The sequence below is a fragment of the Siniperca chuatsi genome, linkage group LG15, assembly GCF_020085105.1.
Source record: "Siniperca chuatsi isolate FFG_IHB_CAS linkage group LG15, ASM2008510v1, whole genome shotgun sequence".
Classification (NCBI taxonomy): domain Eukaryota; kingdom Metazoa; phylum Chordata; class Actinopteri; order Centrarchiformes; family Sinipercidae; genus Siniperca; species Siniperca chuatsi.
This window is the reverse complement of record NC_058056.1, coordinates 14,889,842-14,909,606: the sequence shown is the minus strand read 5'-3', so window position 1 is coordinate 14,909,606 and position 19,765 is coordinate 14,889,842. Positions and strand designations below refer to the sequence as shown.

Genomic DNA, 19,765 nt, shown 5'->3' with positions numbered 1-19,765 from the left:
CTGTAAGCTCACACAACGCAAAGCCAGTAGCTGAACTATTTTGCACTTAGACACTAAACATGTAAGATTCATATCTTCCACTCGTGTCCCATCCTGTGTGTCTTGCCAGAGGCAGATCTGTTCTTTGACTCAAGCCCAAAAGGGAAGTCTTAAATCTCCACAAAGACACCACAAGGTGACCTGGCTTTTCTTTTTGCAGAGTAAAGAAAAAGAAGATTTAATTCAATGAGATCGTTTGTTCAGCATCACTGCTTCCATTGCTGCTTTTATGTAAGGGTGCACAAGAATTTATGTATGTGCATGACCATGTCCATGCACATGCTCACAAGAGTGTATTTGTGCTATTAGTTATTTTTAGTCCAGTAACAGTAGTGGTTTTATTATGTGATGCTTCCTCTCTGTTCTCCTTGTCAGACTGGCTGCTGTCGTGTGTGTGTGTGTGTGTGTGTGTGTGAGAGAGAGAGAGAGAGAGAGAGAGAAGCAGCGTGGGTTGTGAGGGCAAAAAGCGAGGCGTCCGTCCTTTCCTATTAATGCAGGATGATTTCTGAAGAGCCTGTTGTGGTGACTCATCGTAGGAAAGGTAGAATGAGCGAGTGCAGCCAGCGGAAGGTGAAACGCTGAGTTATGCATCTTACTGCAGGCTGCTGCTGCCCTTCGAGCTGATCAGAGAGCAGCTCCACGTGAGCCAGCATCACCACGTACAGCCACAACACTTGCATTCTCCAGGGTTTCATTGACAAGGATGATGTATAGTATTACTTCAGCCTTTCAGGGAGAGCAGTTAGAATCAGGAGAATGGAAAAGGAAGTAACTAAATCATAGTTACACTAATCTTTTTAAACATGTTCCATGCTAGTGCCAAATTGATACCAGAAGAAATACAAACATGTTTTTCTATAAGAATAATTTTTATTTAACAAAACAAGCCAAAGTTCTCAAATATGAAATGCTGTCTAAACACAAATGAATAAAATAGTCTAAATCTGACACGTTCTGATCAAACAATATGTAAACAAAATTACCCATTGTTATTTGTATCTCATCAGACATTCGATGCCAGGTTTTGGTACTTGACACCTTGCAATACTGAAGAACACATTTCAGTCAGAAAAAACAGGTTTACGAGATATTTTTTTAGCCATGCTAGCAGGTTGGCTAGGATGGACGGCAATGTCTATCTATTGGTTGGTCAGTCCACCTCTTTGGATGCATTGCTGTGACATTTTGTACAGACATTCATTGTCCCCAGAGGATGAATCGTACTGACTTTTCTTCTAACACCACCACCAAGGTTGACATTTGTGGTTTTGAGTGAAATATCTCTCTGTTAATGGATTGCCATGAAATTTGGCACAAACAGTCATGTCCCCCTGAGGATGAATTGTAATAACCGTGATCTCTGACTTTTCATCTAGCACCCCATCAGGTAAATTTTTTATTTCTCCAGTACTTTGGTTTACAGTCAAGAACCCGTAAAACTAATGACAGCCCTGTCAGCCTCAGTTGTACTTTGTGTTTAATGCTAAGTAGCAAATGTTAGCACGCTAACACGCTAAACTAAGATGATGAACATGGTAAAAAATTATATCTGCTAAACATCAGCATGTTATCTTTATCACTGTGTTGTCACAGAGCTGCTCTTATGGCAAAATGAGACCTTAAAACAGACCTTAAAATGGGCCAAATTATCTGCAGGTGCATTGGACAAAAAACTAAAATAGTTCAAGGGGAAATTAAGCCAACACATGCCAAACACAGAGAAACTGCATCAACAAAGACTGTGGATTAACCAAGAGTCATATGAAAATCATAATACAATATTCAGACGGTTGACAAATACTGAAAGTATATTAAAGTAACATGCACTCTAAGAAGACTCTTCTTTTGAAGTATATAATATTGTGTACAATTGTATAGGTCATGTGATCACTTCATGGTTATAACCTACAGACATATGGAAACGGTGATGATAGGTCACAAGTAGACGTTGCTTTTTTAACGTCTGGGAACTACTATTCAAGACTATTTCCATTTCATTTCATGTTTTTTTCTGAAAAGTAAATACAGATGTGATCCCCCTCTCTTTCCTTTCATCTCTGTACTTATCATGTACCAAATTCTATATACTCTAAACATCACCAACCACTGTGATCTGGTCATTTTCTGGCATATCCCAAACATCATACACAAGCTTTGTGTTGTTGGAGATTTGATGATGAATCTGCATCATGTGTCCTTTTGGCTTGATAGAGGTCAAACAGGCCATATCAGATGACCCCACCACATACTGTGAAACACATTTAGAGCTAAGTTAGGCATTTCTTCTTTTCTCTCTCTCATGCTTCACTCCGCAGAATTTTGATCCTACAGCATCCTACAGTTTTAACATTGTAGTGTATGTTCTGTAGTTCTGAGACAGCTCAGTACTTTTTCTTACCTCGTACACATTTACAGAACATACATTAGCTTCTGCAGCTTTACTAGCCACTAATTTTGGATGCATATTCTTGCAGCCTGTTTCATACAACACCCTGTTTTGGAAAAGAAGATTATCTTGTATTTCACTCACCTTGCAGGCTCCATTTTAGACCTGGAATCTGTTGCATGTTTCTTACTATTTTCTAAACCCACAAAGCCTCCTAATCTTTTGGTGGACTAGATTGCTCTTTGTTTGTTTCCGACACCTCGGCTCACTGCGACAAAGAAGCTTAGTCTAAATTTGCTTCAGCCAGATGGACCACCGGTTGAGGACAACTTCTGATAAAGCCACAAGGAAACCACAAATGTTACACTAGATGAATGAAACCCTTTGTTTCTTGAATATAAAACTAATCATTACATCTGCAGCACACTTAATTTTAATCTTTAATGTTGTGTCCTTTTATGTAAGCCAAGCTGAACGCAAGAACGTGTGTGTTGCTGTGTGTTTTCCGTACTCTAGGTCTTTTAGGGTTACTTGGTGATTAGTTACTTTAATTCAGTTACTGTAGAATCTATTTAAAGCCACACACTACATTTTCTGAACTTTACACGCTATAGAAAGGCGGGTTGTAAAAGCACTCCTGTTTCCTATATAGGCTAACATGTAATTTCCATCCAGTGGAAATTACTCCTTGGAGGTTGAAAGACGGCACTCCAATCCTGGAGAGTGGAGAGAGGTGACTGGTCTGCACTGGTCACATGATCTTCTCTCTCTCTCTCTCGCTTTCTCTCTCGCTCTCTCTCGCTCTCTCTCTCTCTTGCATTCCCTTACTCTGTTGCAACACTCCTCATCTCTCTCGCTTACTCCTTCCCTCCCACTCTCTCTGTGTCTCAGTCTTATGTCTGCTCTGTTGGCATGGTGGATTTTAAAAAAACGTTTTCATAGGATGTGAAGAAGGGAAAGGTTGAGTTTGCTTCAGCATTGGACAGCATGTGTACTGCTCTCTCCTCTCAGGCTGACACTTCCCCCTCTCCTCCATAATCTCCCCCTTTATACCTCCTTTCATCCTTTCCTTGAGGACTGGACTGTCTTCTTCAGCGACATGTATTCCCTGGACGATTTTGGGTAAGGAGGCACAACTCCTCATCATCACCTCTTTCTCTGTCTCTTTTTGGTTTTTCTGTGCTTTTGGAGTAGTGTGAGTAAACATAAAGTTGGCTTTGGAGTGTACGGTAATGATTGTTCTCTCTCTAGTGTTTCTGTTTATAGGCTGGCTCAGCTTTCAGACCACAGAATCTGTTTGGTTCTTCAAACAGCATTTGTAGGATTGTTTGTGTGCAAGAAAACTTTTATTTCTTTGTGTATCATCTCAGTATCCTTCCTGCTCTACATGCTGTTGAAAAATGCAACTGGCCTGAGTTGGAAAGAAATCAAGGAAAAATTGGAAGAGAAAAATCTCCTCTAGGAGTTGCTGACTTTCTCTCGTCTGTCTCCTTCTTTCCACCCCTCTGTCTGTGTTTTCTCTGGAGCCAGCTGTTAGCAGAGACGCCTGATTGGTTACCCTTTAGCATATTTTTCATTGGTTCAGTCTTTTTCCTGGGAAGAAGGAATGAGGTTCTTGCTGTCTGTCAGTGTGTCTGTTCAGCTGCTCTCTGTCGTTCACAGGATGGATCCCATCTGACTCGTTGCTTGTGTGAGAAAGAAAACACAGGAAGAAAGGGATAGAGAGCACTAATCTCTGAATGGCTGAATGAGTGGGACTATCAAAAGCCAGATGATACAAGGATAGAGGGGTCTCTGTATAATATGGCCTTGGCAGATTACAGTGAGACATGGTGATTTGTTGAAGCTCAAATACAGATGTGGAGCAGAGTGGGGCAGAGGAGATAACATCAGAGGTTTACGCTTGACTGCATGCACTCTAGTAATCATACTGTAAAAGACATCAGAGGGAAACGTTTTTTTGTCCAAATCTATCACAATTTGACAGAAAACATGACCTGAAAGCTGCCACTAGCAGTTTTCAGAAAACTAACTTTGCTCAACTCTTCATCTAAACCATCCTGTCATCATTTCTTCCCATTTAGCTGTCAGTTATTCATTTTCTTGCCCCGCTCCTTATTTTCCTACCCTGTCATTCTCCAGACATTTCAGCTGAGAAATCCAACAGTAACAGTACATATTCCCATTAACGACACAGGACACAAAGACAAATACAAGCCTATAGGATTATAACAATGACTGGGAAATCACAGAATTTTATCAAATATGGACAAGCTTATATTTGTTCTGTCATTTTGTACCCCCGTGTATCTGTCTGTGTATCCTATGAAGTATTGTCTCCAAATGGAAGCCGTGTTTCCCTTTAAGGATCAGGATTAGTGACAGGACACGGATCGGAGAGCGCTGAGGAAGGTAGAGTGAGGCAGAGGAGAAGAGGAGGTGGGGGAGGGGTTGCGTAGAAGTGGGGGGCTGCTATCCATATTGTACTGTATGTGTCCATGACAATTAGCCTGAGGGCCAACTGGCATCTATAGATGTATGTGATGAATAAGTGATGTCGTCCTGGGGGTCAATATGCCTTACTGCTGCTTGCTATAGATATGCTACCACCAAATTATCACCTATTGTGACTAGATAAGTCTTTCCTTGGTCATAAAGGTTGAATTACACCTTTGACTGTTCTGGGTGATTGTACTGAACAACAAATGACTTGCTGATCATCGTATCCACATTACTAATGCTTTTTTTGTCAACCCTTCTAGTTTTAGATTCAATATTTTAGAAACGTAATAGTGAAAGAACCCAAAAAATCCTTTATTTAACATTTCTGTCCTCAGAGCCTTATAATTTGACCTGATGAAAGTGTGCAGGGATGCTTTGGTCCTTTCATTACATTACATTACATTTATTTAGCTGCCGCTTTTATCCAAAGCGACTGATTTAGTTGACACTTTTATCCAAAGCGACTTACAATAAGTGTATTCCAACCTTGTGGATACAACCCAAAAATTGCAAGAATCATGCAAGTATATCAACTTCATCAAATATGCTGAACTGCTTCAAGTGCTACATTTAGAAACAATTAGATAAAGAGTTTTTTTTTCTTTCACACTCAGTTTATGATCTGACACACCAGTCAATAAGACTTGCTGGAGTGCAAGAGCTTTGTAGTTAGTGTTACCTGGTAGGAATGCAATAGGCACCCCCAACATTATCAATATTGAGGACTTGAGATGATGTAATCACACTAGGAATGAGCTTTTTTGTGTGACAGACATTTATGTATGAACAAACTCAATTAGTACCCTTTAACAGTGGAGACATAACACAATTGAAGGGCAATAATTTATATATGAGAAAATGTGTTTAGTCCCTAACACGAGGAAATCACATTTGGAGTATCTACTCTTTGTCCTAGTCTTAAATCATGTCTGTGTTACTGTGATGTTTTTTTTTGTGATTTTTTTTTTTGTGGGGAAATGTTTTTGCAGTTGCCTGTAAGTATATTTTTTCTTACTGGTATCTCAACAGCTGACAAAAATAACATCAGAGCCAGAAAAAAATCAAGAACATTTTATTAGTTTGTTTGTTTGTGTTTGTTTAATTTGTGGAGTTTTTTCAGGAACTGTATGAGAAAACAAAAAAAGTCAGCTGCGTCTTAAAAAAACTATCTAGACAAAGATGAGATCTTTTGAATTTTAATTTCCTCTGGTTTTGTATTTAATTTTCTTTTTACCACCCATGTCTATACATTATTTTGTTATTATATTTCCACCCATGACCTCCACTCAAAAATGTGTTTTTCTTATGTTTATGTCCCCTAAAATGTCCTTGAATTTACTGACTTGTATCTGTGCAAAGTTTGTCACAAGAGATGTGTGTTTTCACATTCCTCTGCTGAAGGGGGAGATGTCTGTACAATTCCCTAATATCTGAGATTCAACATACTCTAGGCAAGCTAGATTTGGGACATCACAAATCTGAAAGCCAATCAAAATGTCACTGGCAAGAAACCTGAAACCTCCAGCACAGAGCGGACTTGTCAGTACAGAGCAAGAGTTTGCATTAAGTTGGGTAGTGAAAGTTTTGACAGGATGGAAACTGGACCCTAGAGCTTCCTTCAACTATTTTCTAACGTTACGTAATAGCAATGTGAACACACTAACATCGTAGCAGATATTATTGTATGTTTCACAACCACTAACGCTGTGTCAGCCACTTCCAGTTACAAGCTAACAAACAACATAAACAAAAAAAAAGATGCTAACTATACTTACCATTCTGATACATCTTCTAGTCGCTGTCATGGTGCACAATAGACTCCTCATCTGGGTCTGACTGAGGCTCAAACATGTATGGCTGAATCTCTCCGATGTTTCCCCTAACTCTAGCCATCTTAACATGCACCGCTCTCTCACCATGGATGTATGTCTCTCACCCACACCAATGCTCTCGCAGGCACTGGTCAACCTAACCTTCAGAGGTGGTGGGCGGGCATTCAGAGATCCAGATTTCTCAGTGAGGGAGGTAGAGTAGATTTGCTTCCAGCCCCTCTTCAGAGTTTTGTATTACTTTTTATGTGGGATAACCATGTTAAACAAAATATTAAGCATAGCAGAGTATTTTTACATACTTTAAAACATGTCTGGAGGGGAATTTTAATGACTGAATGAGTTTCAAGTGTACTACTTCTAACTTATATCTACTTACTTCTAACTATATAGGTTGTATACATTTCTTAATCATATCTCAAATAAGCCACCCTGGGACATGGAGAAAACAGTGGAATCACATCCACATATTATAATCACATGTTTGATGCTCAATGTGATCACTTGCCCCGCAGCAGTTTAGCATTGCCTGTTGTCATTTTCTAAATGTTAGTGAGCAGGCAGTGTCCCCTCCTCAGGGCACGACAGAGCCTCGTCTGTCACAGATCGAGCTTGTTAACATTTTCCCGGCCTGCCACAGAAATGTCCTGCAGTCCAGCTGGGCACACAGAGCCGCAGACGAGCCAACGGTAATTCTGCTTGGCACAGGCGTTACTGTGAGCCCTGAAAAACAAATCGCTGTTGACTGGCACTCCTGTTCAACCAATCACTGTCGACTGTGACCCTCATTTAACCAATCACAAGTGGCATTTTTGGCTGCAGAGTGCCCTGTCCCACCCCATGGCGGTGTGACTCTGTCGTTTGTGTTGTTTGCTGTCACTGTGGCATATGTGGTCAGCATTTAGAGTGGACCAGAGAGGTCAAAGTTCAAAGAGTAATAATCTGTCATCACACTGGAGTACTGCCAGTCCTGGGACTGTGTGTGTGTGTATGTGTGAGTGAGTCTTGCTCTTAATGGATGTTTTTATTGCATGTTTTGATCATATTTATTATATTTGATCATGTTTTCATCATTTTTTCATCATCATAGCCCGGTCGATACTGCATTTTTTTAAACTGATACCGATATCGATATTTGAGAGCTTAAAAAACATGCTAACATGCTGATGTTAAGTAGGTTTAATGTTTACCATGGTCACCATCTTAGTTAAACATGTTACGTTATGTTAACATTCGCTAATTAGCACTAAACACAAAGTACAGCATGTGACACGGGAATGTCATTAGTTTAGTAAGTATTTAGTCATAAACCAAAGTATTGGACAAATTGAAATTTTGACCTGATAGTGGTGCTAGTTGAAGTCAGGGGATCTCCAAATTTCTTACAATTCACCCTGAGGGGAACATGAATGTCTGTACCAAATTTCATGGCAATCCATCCACTTGTTGTCGAGACATTTCATTCAAAGCCACAAATGTGAACCTCATGGTGGCACTAGAGGAAAAGTCAGGGGATCACCAAAGTCAGAAGGATTCATCCTCTGGGAACCATAAATGTCTGTACAAATTTTCATGGCGTAATTTCATCCATCCAATAGTTGTTGAGATATTTTAGTCTGAACCAAAGTGGTGGACCAAAGAGCTACGCCGCTAGCATGGCTAAAAATACGCTTGTCAGTGCTCTCTGGACAAACTATGTAATGGAGACACTGTTTCTAAACTATCTCAAACATTTCTGTGCTGCAATTTCTTGTTACTTGTCTGCCGCTGTATACATCAATGCCAGTGTATCAGCAATAAGCTGATATAGGCTGATTCATCAGTCCAGCTCTGGACTTTTAATTAATTAATTATTTTAATGAATCTAGACTACAGTCTGGACAAAGTCCCTCCAGCCAACGATAAAGCTGATGACTTCCAAAATGTCCCTCCTGTGCGTCAAATTCTGATTCAGCGTTAGAGTTAGTCAATTACTCAGTGTTAATGGACATTCAGCATGCACACCTCTTCCAGTTGATGTGTGTTGTACATGTTGATGTATATTCACCAGCTACATGTGTCCTCTAAGGTAGAGGGCATCCCAGTCAATAAGAGCTGACCACAGTATGGACCGCTGGTTGTTAATACAGGCTGTGCTTAAAACTGGGTGGCTATGGCAACAGCAGGCTGGAGTCGGGGGCAACAGCAGCAACCCCAACAACAACCACCACCCCCCACCCCACACACATACACACACTCACTAAACATTAATGTGGATGGGGGACAGAAGCTGGTTGAGACGGATATGAGGTAATCTCCCTTGGGTTAACAATATGACAATAGCACAGAGGTTCAATCACACACACACACTCATCTGTTATGCAGTCAGACAACAGGCTGGTCAATGACTTCATCTCTGCCAGTCTGTCCATCAGTCATCTCTTTGTTGCTGGATGGATCATCATACTGGATGCAGCAGTGCAAGAATTCAAAACTGAGGAATGTTTTTAATCTCATTCCATTTTTAAGTGGATGTTTTTGGTTATTTGTGCAGCCGTCGCTCTTTTGTTTGTAATTTATGTGGCTGGCTTTCAGCAGGAGGATAAAACTGCTTTTAATGAGTTATAGTTTTAAGATAACGGAGTAGCATAACAGGGAGTTTGTGTCATAGACTGCTGCTGTTGCTGTTGTCGGTTTCCTATTTACCAAAATGGACATACATCGGCTCCAAGTGCTTCATTACTGCCTCCCCCAGAGTGTCAGTGACTCAGGGTTGTTTTACAGCCACATCGCTGCCAGGTTTGTACCGATACTTTGTACGTCAGTGTGTGTGAGTGTGTGTTTGGTCATTTCTACTTTCAGTATATGTCAAGTGATGAGTGATGGAAGTTCAAAGGCAGCAAGTAAACTGTAAGCAAACAGATGAAAACATTTTGGGGGTGAATGACATAGAGAGAGTTGTAATTCAGAATATGTGCACTTGACGTCTGATAGTTTGGGCAACGAGGGTCATCATTGTGTGCAACGAAAGTATTGTGATATTCCAGCAGCACAGATGGGCAAATCTTTCCCTGTTGTATTTTAATCAGAGCTAAAATACTAATCTGTAATCTTAATCTGGCCTCAACAAACTGTCATTTAGACACAGAAATTTAGGTTATTTTGGATTAGTTACTGTGTGCATGGATAATTTGATTTGGCACAAAGCTGCAAATAAAACAGCTCTTTGTTAGTATCTTGTGTCTAAGAGTTAAGTGTCAGAAGTTGTGACTCTGATCAGTTTTGATGATCCTCTTTTTTTTGTCTTTCCTCCCGCCTGGTTGCATCTTTTCAATCAAAGCCAGAGATGCTGCCAGAGAGATGCAACTTACTGTGTGAACACCGAGCATCTTATTTATTCTAAACACTCAGCAGCCTCACATAGAGCATCTCTGAATAGCAGGGCTGAGTACGTGTTGGGCTCCATACATGTTAATTCACACATGTATTGAAGACAGCATGGCATCTGGCTAATATGGCAGCCTTTCGGTCCAGTGCCTTTCTCTTTCTCTCTGCTTTCTGCTAGGAGGATGGAAGTTATAGAGAAGAGATGGAGAGAGGGGAGGGAGGTTTGGTCGCTGCTGCTGTCCCAAATGAGAACTGCAGGATCAAACAGCTCTGCTGGCTGTCTTGTTATCATGAGGGAGAGGAAGAGGGGAAGGGGGCATTGATTTCAAAATAAAGGACAATGAGGTTTTATATGTACAGTATGTGCAGCTGCTACTTAAAACTGACCTGAACCACTCACTATGTAGGACACAAGAACCTGCCCAGCAGTTTAAACCTGATAGTAGCAGCATCGTTTAGCCTGCTTTACTGATAGCTGTGATAGCCAGATACAAAAGAGAAAAAGAAAAAACACACTTTATTTAAATAAACATTTTTTGTAGATTTCAGAAAGAATCATTGTCAGTATTATTTATACATCCCCAAAACACCATTTTAAGAGAAGTCTGTGCAATATATCCATAGACCTCAATATGGATTAGGAAAAACTACTCAAAAAACCCTTTAATGAGGAAAAAACCTCAGGAAAAGCAACAGCCAAGGGATGCCTCTCCCAGAATTGGCAGACAGGTGTCATATTTACAAACAAGGAATGGGCGATACAACGATATATACCTTAAGATGATTAAATTTGTCTGTAGTCAGGTATCTTGGTATTGCGTTTATCCTTTTTAACACATAATAATACATGTTGGTTGAAAATCATTGTGGTAGTGGATGTTTTTGCATCAATGGGATAAAGTGTCTTGATTTGTCAGGTATTGAATTCACTGGATTAGATAAAAATAGCAATTCCTGACATTCCTGTCCTCTTATTTTATCTATAAACCTCTTTTTAATTGATTTTTCAGGAAATGTACTAGATCACGATATACATCACCATAAAAAAACTGCACACCCTGTGATACAGGATGTTATCCAAAACCCCTAATCCTAATCCAGAGTGGACAGAAGTAGCAGTAATAGAATTACAATATGGAGAAACAGAATGACAATACAAAGTAAAGGAAGTACACAACATATTGTATAGTTGAGTATTTTTTAGTAAGTATCTATTCAGTGTAATATGCTAACATGGATATGGCTGACCATTTGTTCATGTTTTGTGTTGCCTTGTGTAGCGCTGTCTGTTGCTACGGGTGGGTTTCTAAGGCACAAACTCAGAGGCACAGTTCACAGGCAACGTACTTTATTCTTCTCAGCTGCTTGCTCACACACACACACAAAGTTTCACCAGAACTCAAAATACTCAATCCTGCGTCGTAGCATGCCCAGTTGGTCGTGCAGATCAAGAGCCACTTCTTTCCAGGGTAAGCAAAACGAACAAACGCTGCGCTTCACAGCTGCCTGGTACAGTCTGTGTGAGTCAGTTTCAGGTCCACCACGCTACTGGATATAAAGGGGAGAGCGTAATTAGTCAACACAACACAGCTGTGACAATTAGCTCTCCCTCTCTGCAGCTGACTGCTTAACAATGCCCACCTCCACACCTTGTTGAATTAAAATTTCACATTCTTATGAGTGTGTTTTGGTGCCAGCACACCTGTGATCAGAGTCACTAGCATGTATTACATGTGAATCCCCCAGTCAAGGAAATGCAGAATATAGGTCATGCATTTTCTTCCACTATGTTGTGTGTAAATTAAATGTAGCAGCACTGTAAACTGATACATCGTGGCATGAGACTGAGCTTTTTGCACAGAACAACTGGGACATTTACTAAAGAACATAAGCACATTAATTCGGTTTGCATATATGCCATTTAGACTGCGCTGCTCTGCTCTCTCATTTCAATTCAGTTCAAGTTGACTTTATTGGCATGGGAAACGGATGTTTACATTGCCAACATTGTGCTATTAGAATATCTACAGGTAAATAAGATAATATAGTAATAATAATAACAAATATTGACTTGGCTCTCTCTTTCTTTCTCGCCCATTTGGGGCTTAAGTGTAGCTCTTTCTGCAGTATTGTACAGCACTGTACTTTGTGTATCATTGAGTCAAGGGTTACATAAACACACACTATGGTGTAGTAGAGCTGTCACAATCTGGACATCATGATGGATCAGGGATGTTAAAGCTTTGGTGACATTGCATAGATTATGAGAACCTGAACTGCTGTGCCAGTATATAATAGTCTTGTTTTTAGTGCAACTATGATGCATTAGTGGAGGAGATGAAGATATTTTTATCCCATTAAAGCTTAGTTTTAAAGTCTTTGAAACTGTCATTATCGTGGTCTTAATCATGATTACTATTCCAGCACAGTACTTCGATGTTCAGTACTATTACCCTGCATAGAAAGTCTCATACATATTCATACTTACAGTAGAAATACAAATGTACAATTTGGCTCTGTATGAGAGAAAAATAGGTCTTTGGTGCAGTCTTGGGAGAAAGTGCAACACTGCACCTTTTTGTGTGTAGTTGAGTTTTTATGTTGTTGGCAGTTGAAAACCTATAGTGTGAGTTGATACTGTATTTAGTTTTTTGGGGTACTGTAGTTGTTGCATTGTCTATAAAAACCTTTTTTAAAAAAAGACAACTAAACTTAAAGGAACCATTTTGGGAAATTTAGCTTTTTACTTTTACATTTTACTTTTTGCTTATTTGCATTTATGCTGAGAGTTCTTGTCTAGAAGCAGTAATTTCCTGGCAACTGCTCTCGGCCAAGAAATAGCCCAGCATGCAACACCTTGTAAACCAGCAAATTTTAGTTTTTACACTTCATTTTTATACAGTATAAACAAACGAGATATAACTTGTTAATTAGTGAGCTTTAGAGGTGCTGGCAGGTATATTTTGTTACCTTTAGACAGAGCCAGACTAGATGTTTCCCTCTGTTTCCAGTATTTATGCTAAACTAAGCTAACCAGCTGCTTGCTCCAGATACATAGTTAGTGTACATACATGATAGTGTTAATTGATCTTCTCATGTAAATCTTGGCAAAGAAAACTAAGTATTTCCCAAAACGCAAAACTATTCCTTTAAAAATGTTCATGCTGAGTTGATGAAATAATAACAATATTAATTATTTATGCTCAAACATAGGTTTCCATTATTACTTATAAGAGATATCATACCCTAACCCTAACCCTATGCTCACAATGACAACGCGACTATGCTGATGATTAGCAGGTACAATGTTTACCATGTTCACCATCTTTATTGCAGTTCATCCTGAGGTTAATGTGTGTACCAAATTTCATGGCAATCTGTCCAATAGTTGTTGAGATATTTCACCTGGGACTGACCAACCGACAACAAACAAACAAAAAACAATATAAATGAGTAAATGTTAAGAGTTTAATGTGACATGCATGGCAAAATGGCAGGGGGGGTTGTAACCTGTATGTAGATAGAAACAGGACTTTAATAATAACTCTTTATGAATGTATGTGACGCTTCTTTAGTTTTAATTACTGTGTTCCATGTAGTTTAGTAGCAGTGTTACATCCCATGCAGCAACATTACTGAAATCCCTGAAATCTGGCATCTATCGCATTTCTCGCTGTTTCTTTCAAGCAAGCTAACTGTGCTTAGTTTGCTCACTTACAAATGACCAGGCTTCACACTGTTTCTCAGCAATAAAGTTGGCTTGTGCTGTTTTTAGTTCTCGCAGACCTCCTTCCCTCTGTGTGCCTGTGAACAGTACTTTCCCCGTGGAGCAGATTAGAGGTCTTGTACGAGAGTTAAGTCCTGGTTAATTTAGATTTAAGACTGCAGTGAGGTAATGATCTGCCTGCCAGGCTCTGTCTCTAATCCAGCCAGTCAGACACACCTCTTCCCTCTGTCAGCTGGACCCCAGCACCCACCCAAACACACACACACAGGCATCCATACTGTAAATGTATACACCCCCACGTATACTATACGCAGGCAGTTGCTTATTTGCCCTGCCCAGAAATTCCCAGTGATCCATGGAGGCTATAATCCTCATGGTGAGCATAATAATAACAGACAACTAACCAAGTCCATACACAGTAACCAATCTGTGGGGGGGGGGGGGACCAATTTCAGTTTTAAACCATTGTAGTGAGGACATTTCTGCATTGTGGGGACATTTTGGCTGGTCCTCACTACTTCAAAGGACACGTTGAAGGTTAAGGTTAGAATTAGGTTAGGTTAGGTTAAGAGCTGGGGTTAGGCATTAAGTTGTGATAGTTATGGAATGCATTATGTCAATGAGGTATACAGGTATAAAAAAAAACGTGTGTATGTGTGTCTGTCTACATGTATGAGTATGTGTGCTTGTCAGTTTCTGTTGCCTTAAGCTGGCCCTTCACTAAAAATATCCATGTATTTTGTGCTATTTTGGGTGTACATACAGTATGGGTACCATAATATACTCTGTGTGGGTGTATAATTATGTATTTCTTTTCCTGTTTGAAAAAAAGAGTGGCAGGACATCATAGAGCAGACAGCCTCAGCCTCAGCAAGATGAGGCTATGAGTTGAAGAACCACTTGAATTTCTTTTTGTGCTTTACATTTCACAGTAATCTGTCTACCTGAGGATGCCATTGTTTGTTTACCAAACCTTGGATTGACTGACTGCATGTCTGTATTAGCTACAGTACCAACCAGGGATGCATAAAACTGTGTAATTATCACTCCTGCTGCACAGGAAGCCTCTCTGGATGCTTTCGACTCTCTCAGCTGGCTTTCGTTGTACAGGAGGTTATGATTTTTTTCCAAGCAAGTTAATTAGCATGAAATGAATTGATTAATTGGATAAATGAAGTTGTCACCAGCTGTGCAGATCGACTCCAGCATCTCTAAGATGCCGCAAATAATCAATTATTTCTTTGCTTTGTCTGTACAGCTGATGTTACAGTTGAGAAAAGGATTAATTAGTTTGATGAACGAAAACAGAAAATCCTATCAGGTCTGCTTTTATTATTTTAGGCAGCAGTTTTGCCCTTATTAGCTAGTTGAGCATTGACAGAGACATGCGAGACTGGGTCACAAAGGAGGTGACGAGGAAGGCACTGAGTCTGGTTACTGGTTACTACCAGGACTCCCTGATTCCCCATATATTTAACCAGTTTTATATGATGCTTTTAAAGGAATATTCTTTAAAGTAAAATGTTTGTTTCTGGTTTGGTTTTGGGAGGATTTTTATATTTTCCTACTCTCATCCAGTGCCAAAGGAATTCAAGAGAAGCTTCTATTCTGTTTTTGCATGCAGTAAATACAACTTTTAGATTAGCCTTGTTTAGCTGGGTGTCTATTGGATAAAGAAGCAGCTGTGGTAGGAAAATGCAGCTCCTTCAACACTCTTTTTTAAATACTGTGTACTCACTGAAGCATTCATTCTTGGGGAAAAAATAGTTATCGCAAGTAATACAAAATCCAACAATAACATTTTGGGAACTTTTCTGCTACTGTGGCTACGGGGGCAAGCAGGAAGTGGATTGAACGTTTGATAGGTTATATCTTTATTAATAGAGAAGATTATCAACTAAGAGTTTAGAAATGGCAAGGCATCCTGATGGCCTATGGGTTTAAGTTGCAGACCATGAACGTCCCCAGTTTGAGTCCAGTCAAGGACCTTTGTTGCATGACATTTCCTATCACTGTATCCCCTCATTTCCTGTCATCTCTCTACTGTCAAATAAAGCCATAAAATGCCCCCAAAAATATTATTAAAAATAATGGCAAAATGGCAAAAATGGCAAAAATGGCAGTCTGTAGTTTATTAGATCAGCCGTGCATCTTTGGAAAAGTAACTACATTTGAGCGGAGCTGCTACATGACCACATAAACATCCTGTAAATGAGCTAAGCTAGGCTAACTGCGCTATTCAAGTAAAATTCTCTAAAAACCGGACTATGAGGGCTATGAAGATTTATGAGGACTCTCATACTCATGACTAGTTTTGTTATTATACAGTATACTGCGCTACTTTTGTATCAGTGATTCAACATGTATAGCCCTTTGCTGCCAACGCACTTCTCTACAGCTTTGGTAGTGTTTTTAACATTTAGACACAAAGGCCTAACGAATCTGAACTGCTGTCATGAGCCGGACGTGCGGGGCTGTGTTGAATGACTCACCATTTGTTCGGGTCTGTTCGGGTGCCTTCCACTGTGAACCAGCAGGATGAAACAATTACCCCAGCAACAAAAGCTAATTGCCATGATAACAGGAGCTCTGCCCTCGGGTGCTACCCAGAGAGAACGCCACATACACCCCACCACCCCTCCGCAACCCACTCTATCAGTATGCCAAGAAAACACTTTCCCAGCCTAAATACAACCGGTGATCTAATCATGAAATTGCAGAATCTCACAGAAACACAAAACCACTGTTCCTAAATATGCACATGCACAGGATCAGGTTCAGGCATCATTTCCTCCAGCACTGAGATTTCTGCCAATGGACTGAAAACACAAAGCCGTGACACTCAGAGTGTGTATGTATAGGATTTGTGTGTGTGTGTGGGGGGGGGGCACACATATGTCTGACCATGTGTGCAGGGAAGTGCTTTGCTTAATTCAAAAGCCTGGGAATGTGGCCTCTTTTTCATCATTCGCCTATGAGGCTTATTTGACATGAGGAAGTGCTCATTGTGGCAGAAGCCTTCATATCCTCTCTGCCCATGTTTTTCCCCGCCATCTATTCATCTCCTTCTCTCTGTGTGCTCTGTACTCCTCATCTTTTTTTCTTCTCACCCCTCTCAGGCTGCCTTTTGAGGTGAATATTATTCAGCCTCCACTGAGACATCTGCTTAGTCCAGCAAAAACAAAGTGAAATGCTCAGACAGGAGCTGTTGGCCAAATCATTTTTAAAAAGCAGACTAGTACTTTAAATTCAGAATACATGTGTTTCCTTTGCACCAATACAAATATATTGTCAGTTAATAGCAACAGACCTTAAAAACAACATTTGAAATATTTGTGCTTGTCTCATTAGCCTTTCAATGTGGTCTGAGAAACGTACAGTATTCCTTTTTTTATTCATAAGCTGGTAGTGGGGAAGTGCTTATGCATTTTTAAAGATGTAGTCTATAGAATACACAAGTGGGAAAATACCAGCAGGCTTAAACTTTCAGAGGATTGGAGCAACCTGAAGAGAGAAACTGCCCAAATGATCAGTCAGCTATAGTTCATTCGAGCTTTCTGCACATTAGAAAAATATTGATTATAGCCGCTCTAATCAGTTTCACTATTAACAATGGTTCACATGACTGCGTATGTAAAAGGGGCTGCTTATAGTGATGAGCCCACAGAGAAACATTACCTGACTCTGCAGTTCCCCTCACCTCTACGCAGCATTTTCACATCTTATAGCTCATTTTTTAGCTAGATGTTACGGTTTAGGTTGCAACTTTACTGTTTTGATTTACTCTCACTGCTCTCATGAGCGTCATTTTCATCAGCAGCAGGCAGCTGTTTTCAGCGAAAAAGCTCTATAAACACTGAAATGCTGCCTGGCCACCACCAAATGGCAGGTTAACAAAGTTAGCGACTACTTAGCTAGTGAACATAGTGGAGCATTTAGCAGCTAAAGAGACAAATTTATTTCCATTAACGTTAATGGAGACCAAAACGGAGCTAAAAGGACAATTAATATTGGGCTTATATTCAGCAGGTGACCAGAAACTTGACTCCAAATGAATGATAATGCTGCTCTGTGTCTGCTGGCTGTGTAAATAGGCGACTGTTAATATGTTAGCCATATCAGCTTTATAAGGTGTAAATATTTCAGTGTTTTGTTTGCAGCCTGTTCCGCTGCCTCTAAGTGGCAAAAATATATACGTAGCAGACATTTTGACTTGTCAAAGCAGGAAAAGCACAGGTGGAATAAATAACATTAATGATGGCTGCTCTCAATTTATGTGAGCCAGTTCCAGGGCTCTGGTATTGTGCATGCTTTTTCTAAACTTTGCCTGAAGGGAGGCCCACAGTCTTTGAGGCCTCTTCCTGTTATGTACATTCCTGCTCTGACCATTAGTTTGATTCATCACGTTATTTTAATGTCACTGATTGTGATTTTCAGCAATAGCTGACCTTTTTCAGATTATGCCATATCGCCTGCTATCCTTTCATCACAAACACATAGTCACTCTATTTTCTTTGCCTCTAATCTCTGTCATCTCTCTAATCAATGACCCTTTTTTCTTACTGAAAATCCATCAAGTATCAAGCATTTAAACAAAATGGGCCTCTAGATTTTTTTTTTTTTTTGTCGTTTAAAGCAGCTGTGATGTTAAGTAGCTATCATGTGCCCTATTGTGCCTTGTCTCCTCTTTGTCATGTGACCTAGAGAGAGTCCGCCACCCTCAGTAACTAGATCACACACAGAAGCATTTAGCACACTGTCAGAAGTGGTGAGAAGTCTTTTTTTTCTCTGCTGAAATTAGCTGAGCTGCTCTGTGAAGGTCTAGTTTAGCGCTTCAGTTAATGTGACTAGAGGGGCTAACTAAGAGAAATTGTATTAGCTAGATCACTATCCTCTTTCTCTTCTTTTTTTGCTCTACATCCCATGATGGGTTGATTGCGCAACGTACTGTATGTAAGGATGGAGTAAATGAGACGCTTTATTTCTGAATTCTTGAAGAGAACTGAAACCGTCAGCGTCAAGCTGGAGGCACTCCATCCCTCTGGCCCAAACTGCTCCAGAAATAGTGTCTGTTTTTGTAAGAAGATCCATCGCAGAGATACAGCCACCTCCCTGCTCCCCTCCCTTTCCTTTCCCAGTGAGACTCTGGTGGTCTGTCGGGTCTCTGAAGTGGAGAGAAGTGTCTGTCATGTGATTAGAGAGTCTGTTTAACTTATTTAGAGATGTAGGAAACATGATGTTTGTAGTTATCCCTCATGGTTTTGCATTCAGAATAGGAGGTCCTCCTCAAATGTAGAGGCAGTGAACTTTTCAGATTGTTCTATCCTCCAACCTGGCTTATCATGGATGAAATTGATTATTATTTTCCACTGGAAAGGAGGTTATTGTTTTAGTTGTTCGTTAATCTTGATAAATAAGGAGTAAGATGAGGTTTGCACTGGGTAAATGATGAATCTTTGCATCTCTGTCATGGCTGTCAAACAGGATTTTTGATTTTATCTTGAGGGAATTATCTTGAGTGAATTGTTGAGTTCAGATTCTGCATTCTGTATTTGAGGAACTTCGCATTCACATCTGCTTGTATTAATGACAAATGTGTTTCCTGTTTGATTTTGAAGTTCCTGTTTGTCCCTAGATGGAGGATATTTATTGTGTAACCATTTTCCAGCCATCAGCATCTACATGTAGACTCACTTGTCTTCTTTTTGCCTGCTTGCAACTTCTGCACATGTCACGCAGAGATTGAATCAAACCATCTCTTTGAATCCGTTGTTTAACAGTATATAAAATGTCTCTGTGCTAAAATCATTGCCATGAATAAATTGTGTTTTGATATGATATTGCTGCTGGTTAACTCAACAGCAGTTGTGCAGTGGGGAATGATGGATATTTGATGGAAGGAGGGTGGTTGTAATC

General features: G+C 40.0%; 1 protein-coding gene across 6 annotated transcripts in view; it reads left to right on the top strand.

Annotated features, from left to right (window-relative positions):
- evla (Enah/Vasp-like a) overlaps window positions 1-19,765 on the top strand; it is a 38,918-nt gene that overhangs the window by 1,586 nt on the left and 17,567 nt on the right. The window contains exon 1 of one of the 6 annotated variants that reach the window (XM_044165986.1): window positions 3,253-3,547. The exons of 2 other annotated variants lie outside the window; for them this stretch is intronic. In XM_044165986.1, coding sequence (XP_044021921.1) covers window positions 3,525-3,547 — 23 coding nt within the window. In that variant the 5' untranslated portion in view covers window positions 3,253-3,524. Of the gene's footprint in view, window positions 1-3,252; window positions 3,548-9,161; window positions 9,535-19,765 lie in introns of those variants that run through there. 3 more of the 6 variants (XM_044165989.1, XM_044165985.1, XM_044165988.1) reach the window with 3 other exon arrangements.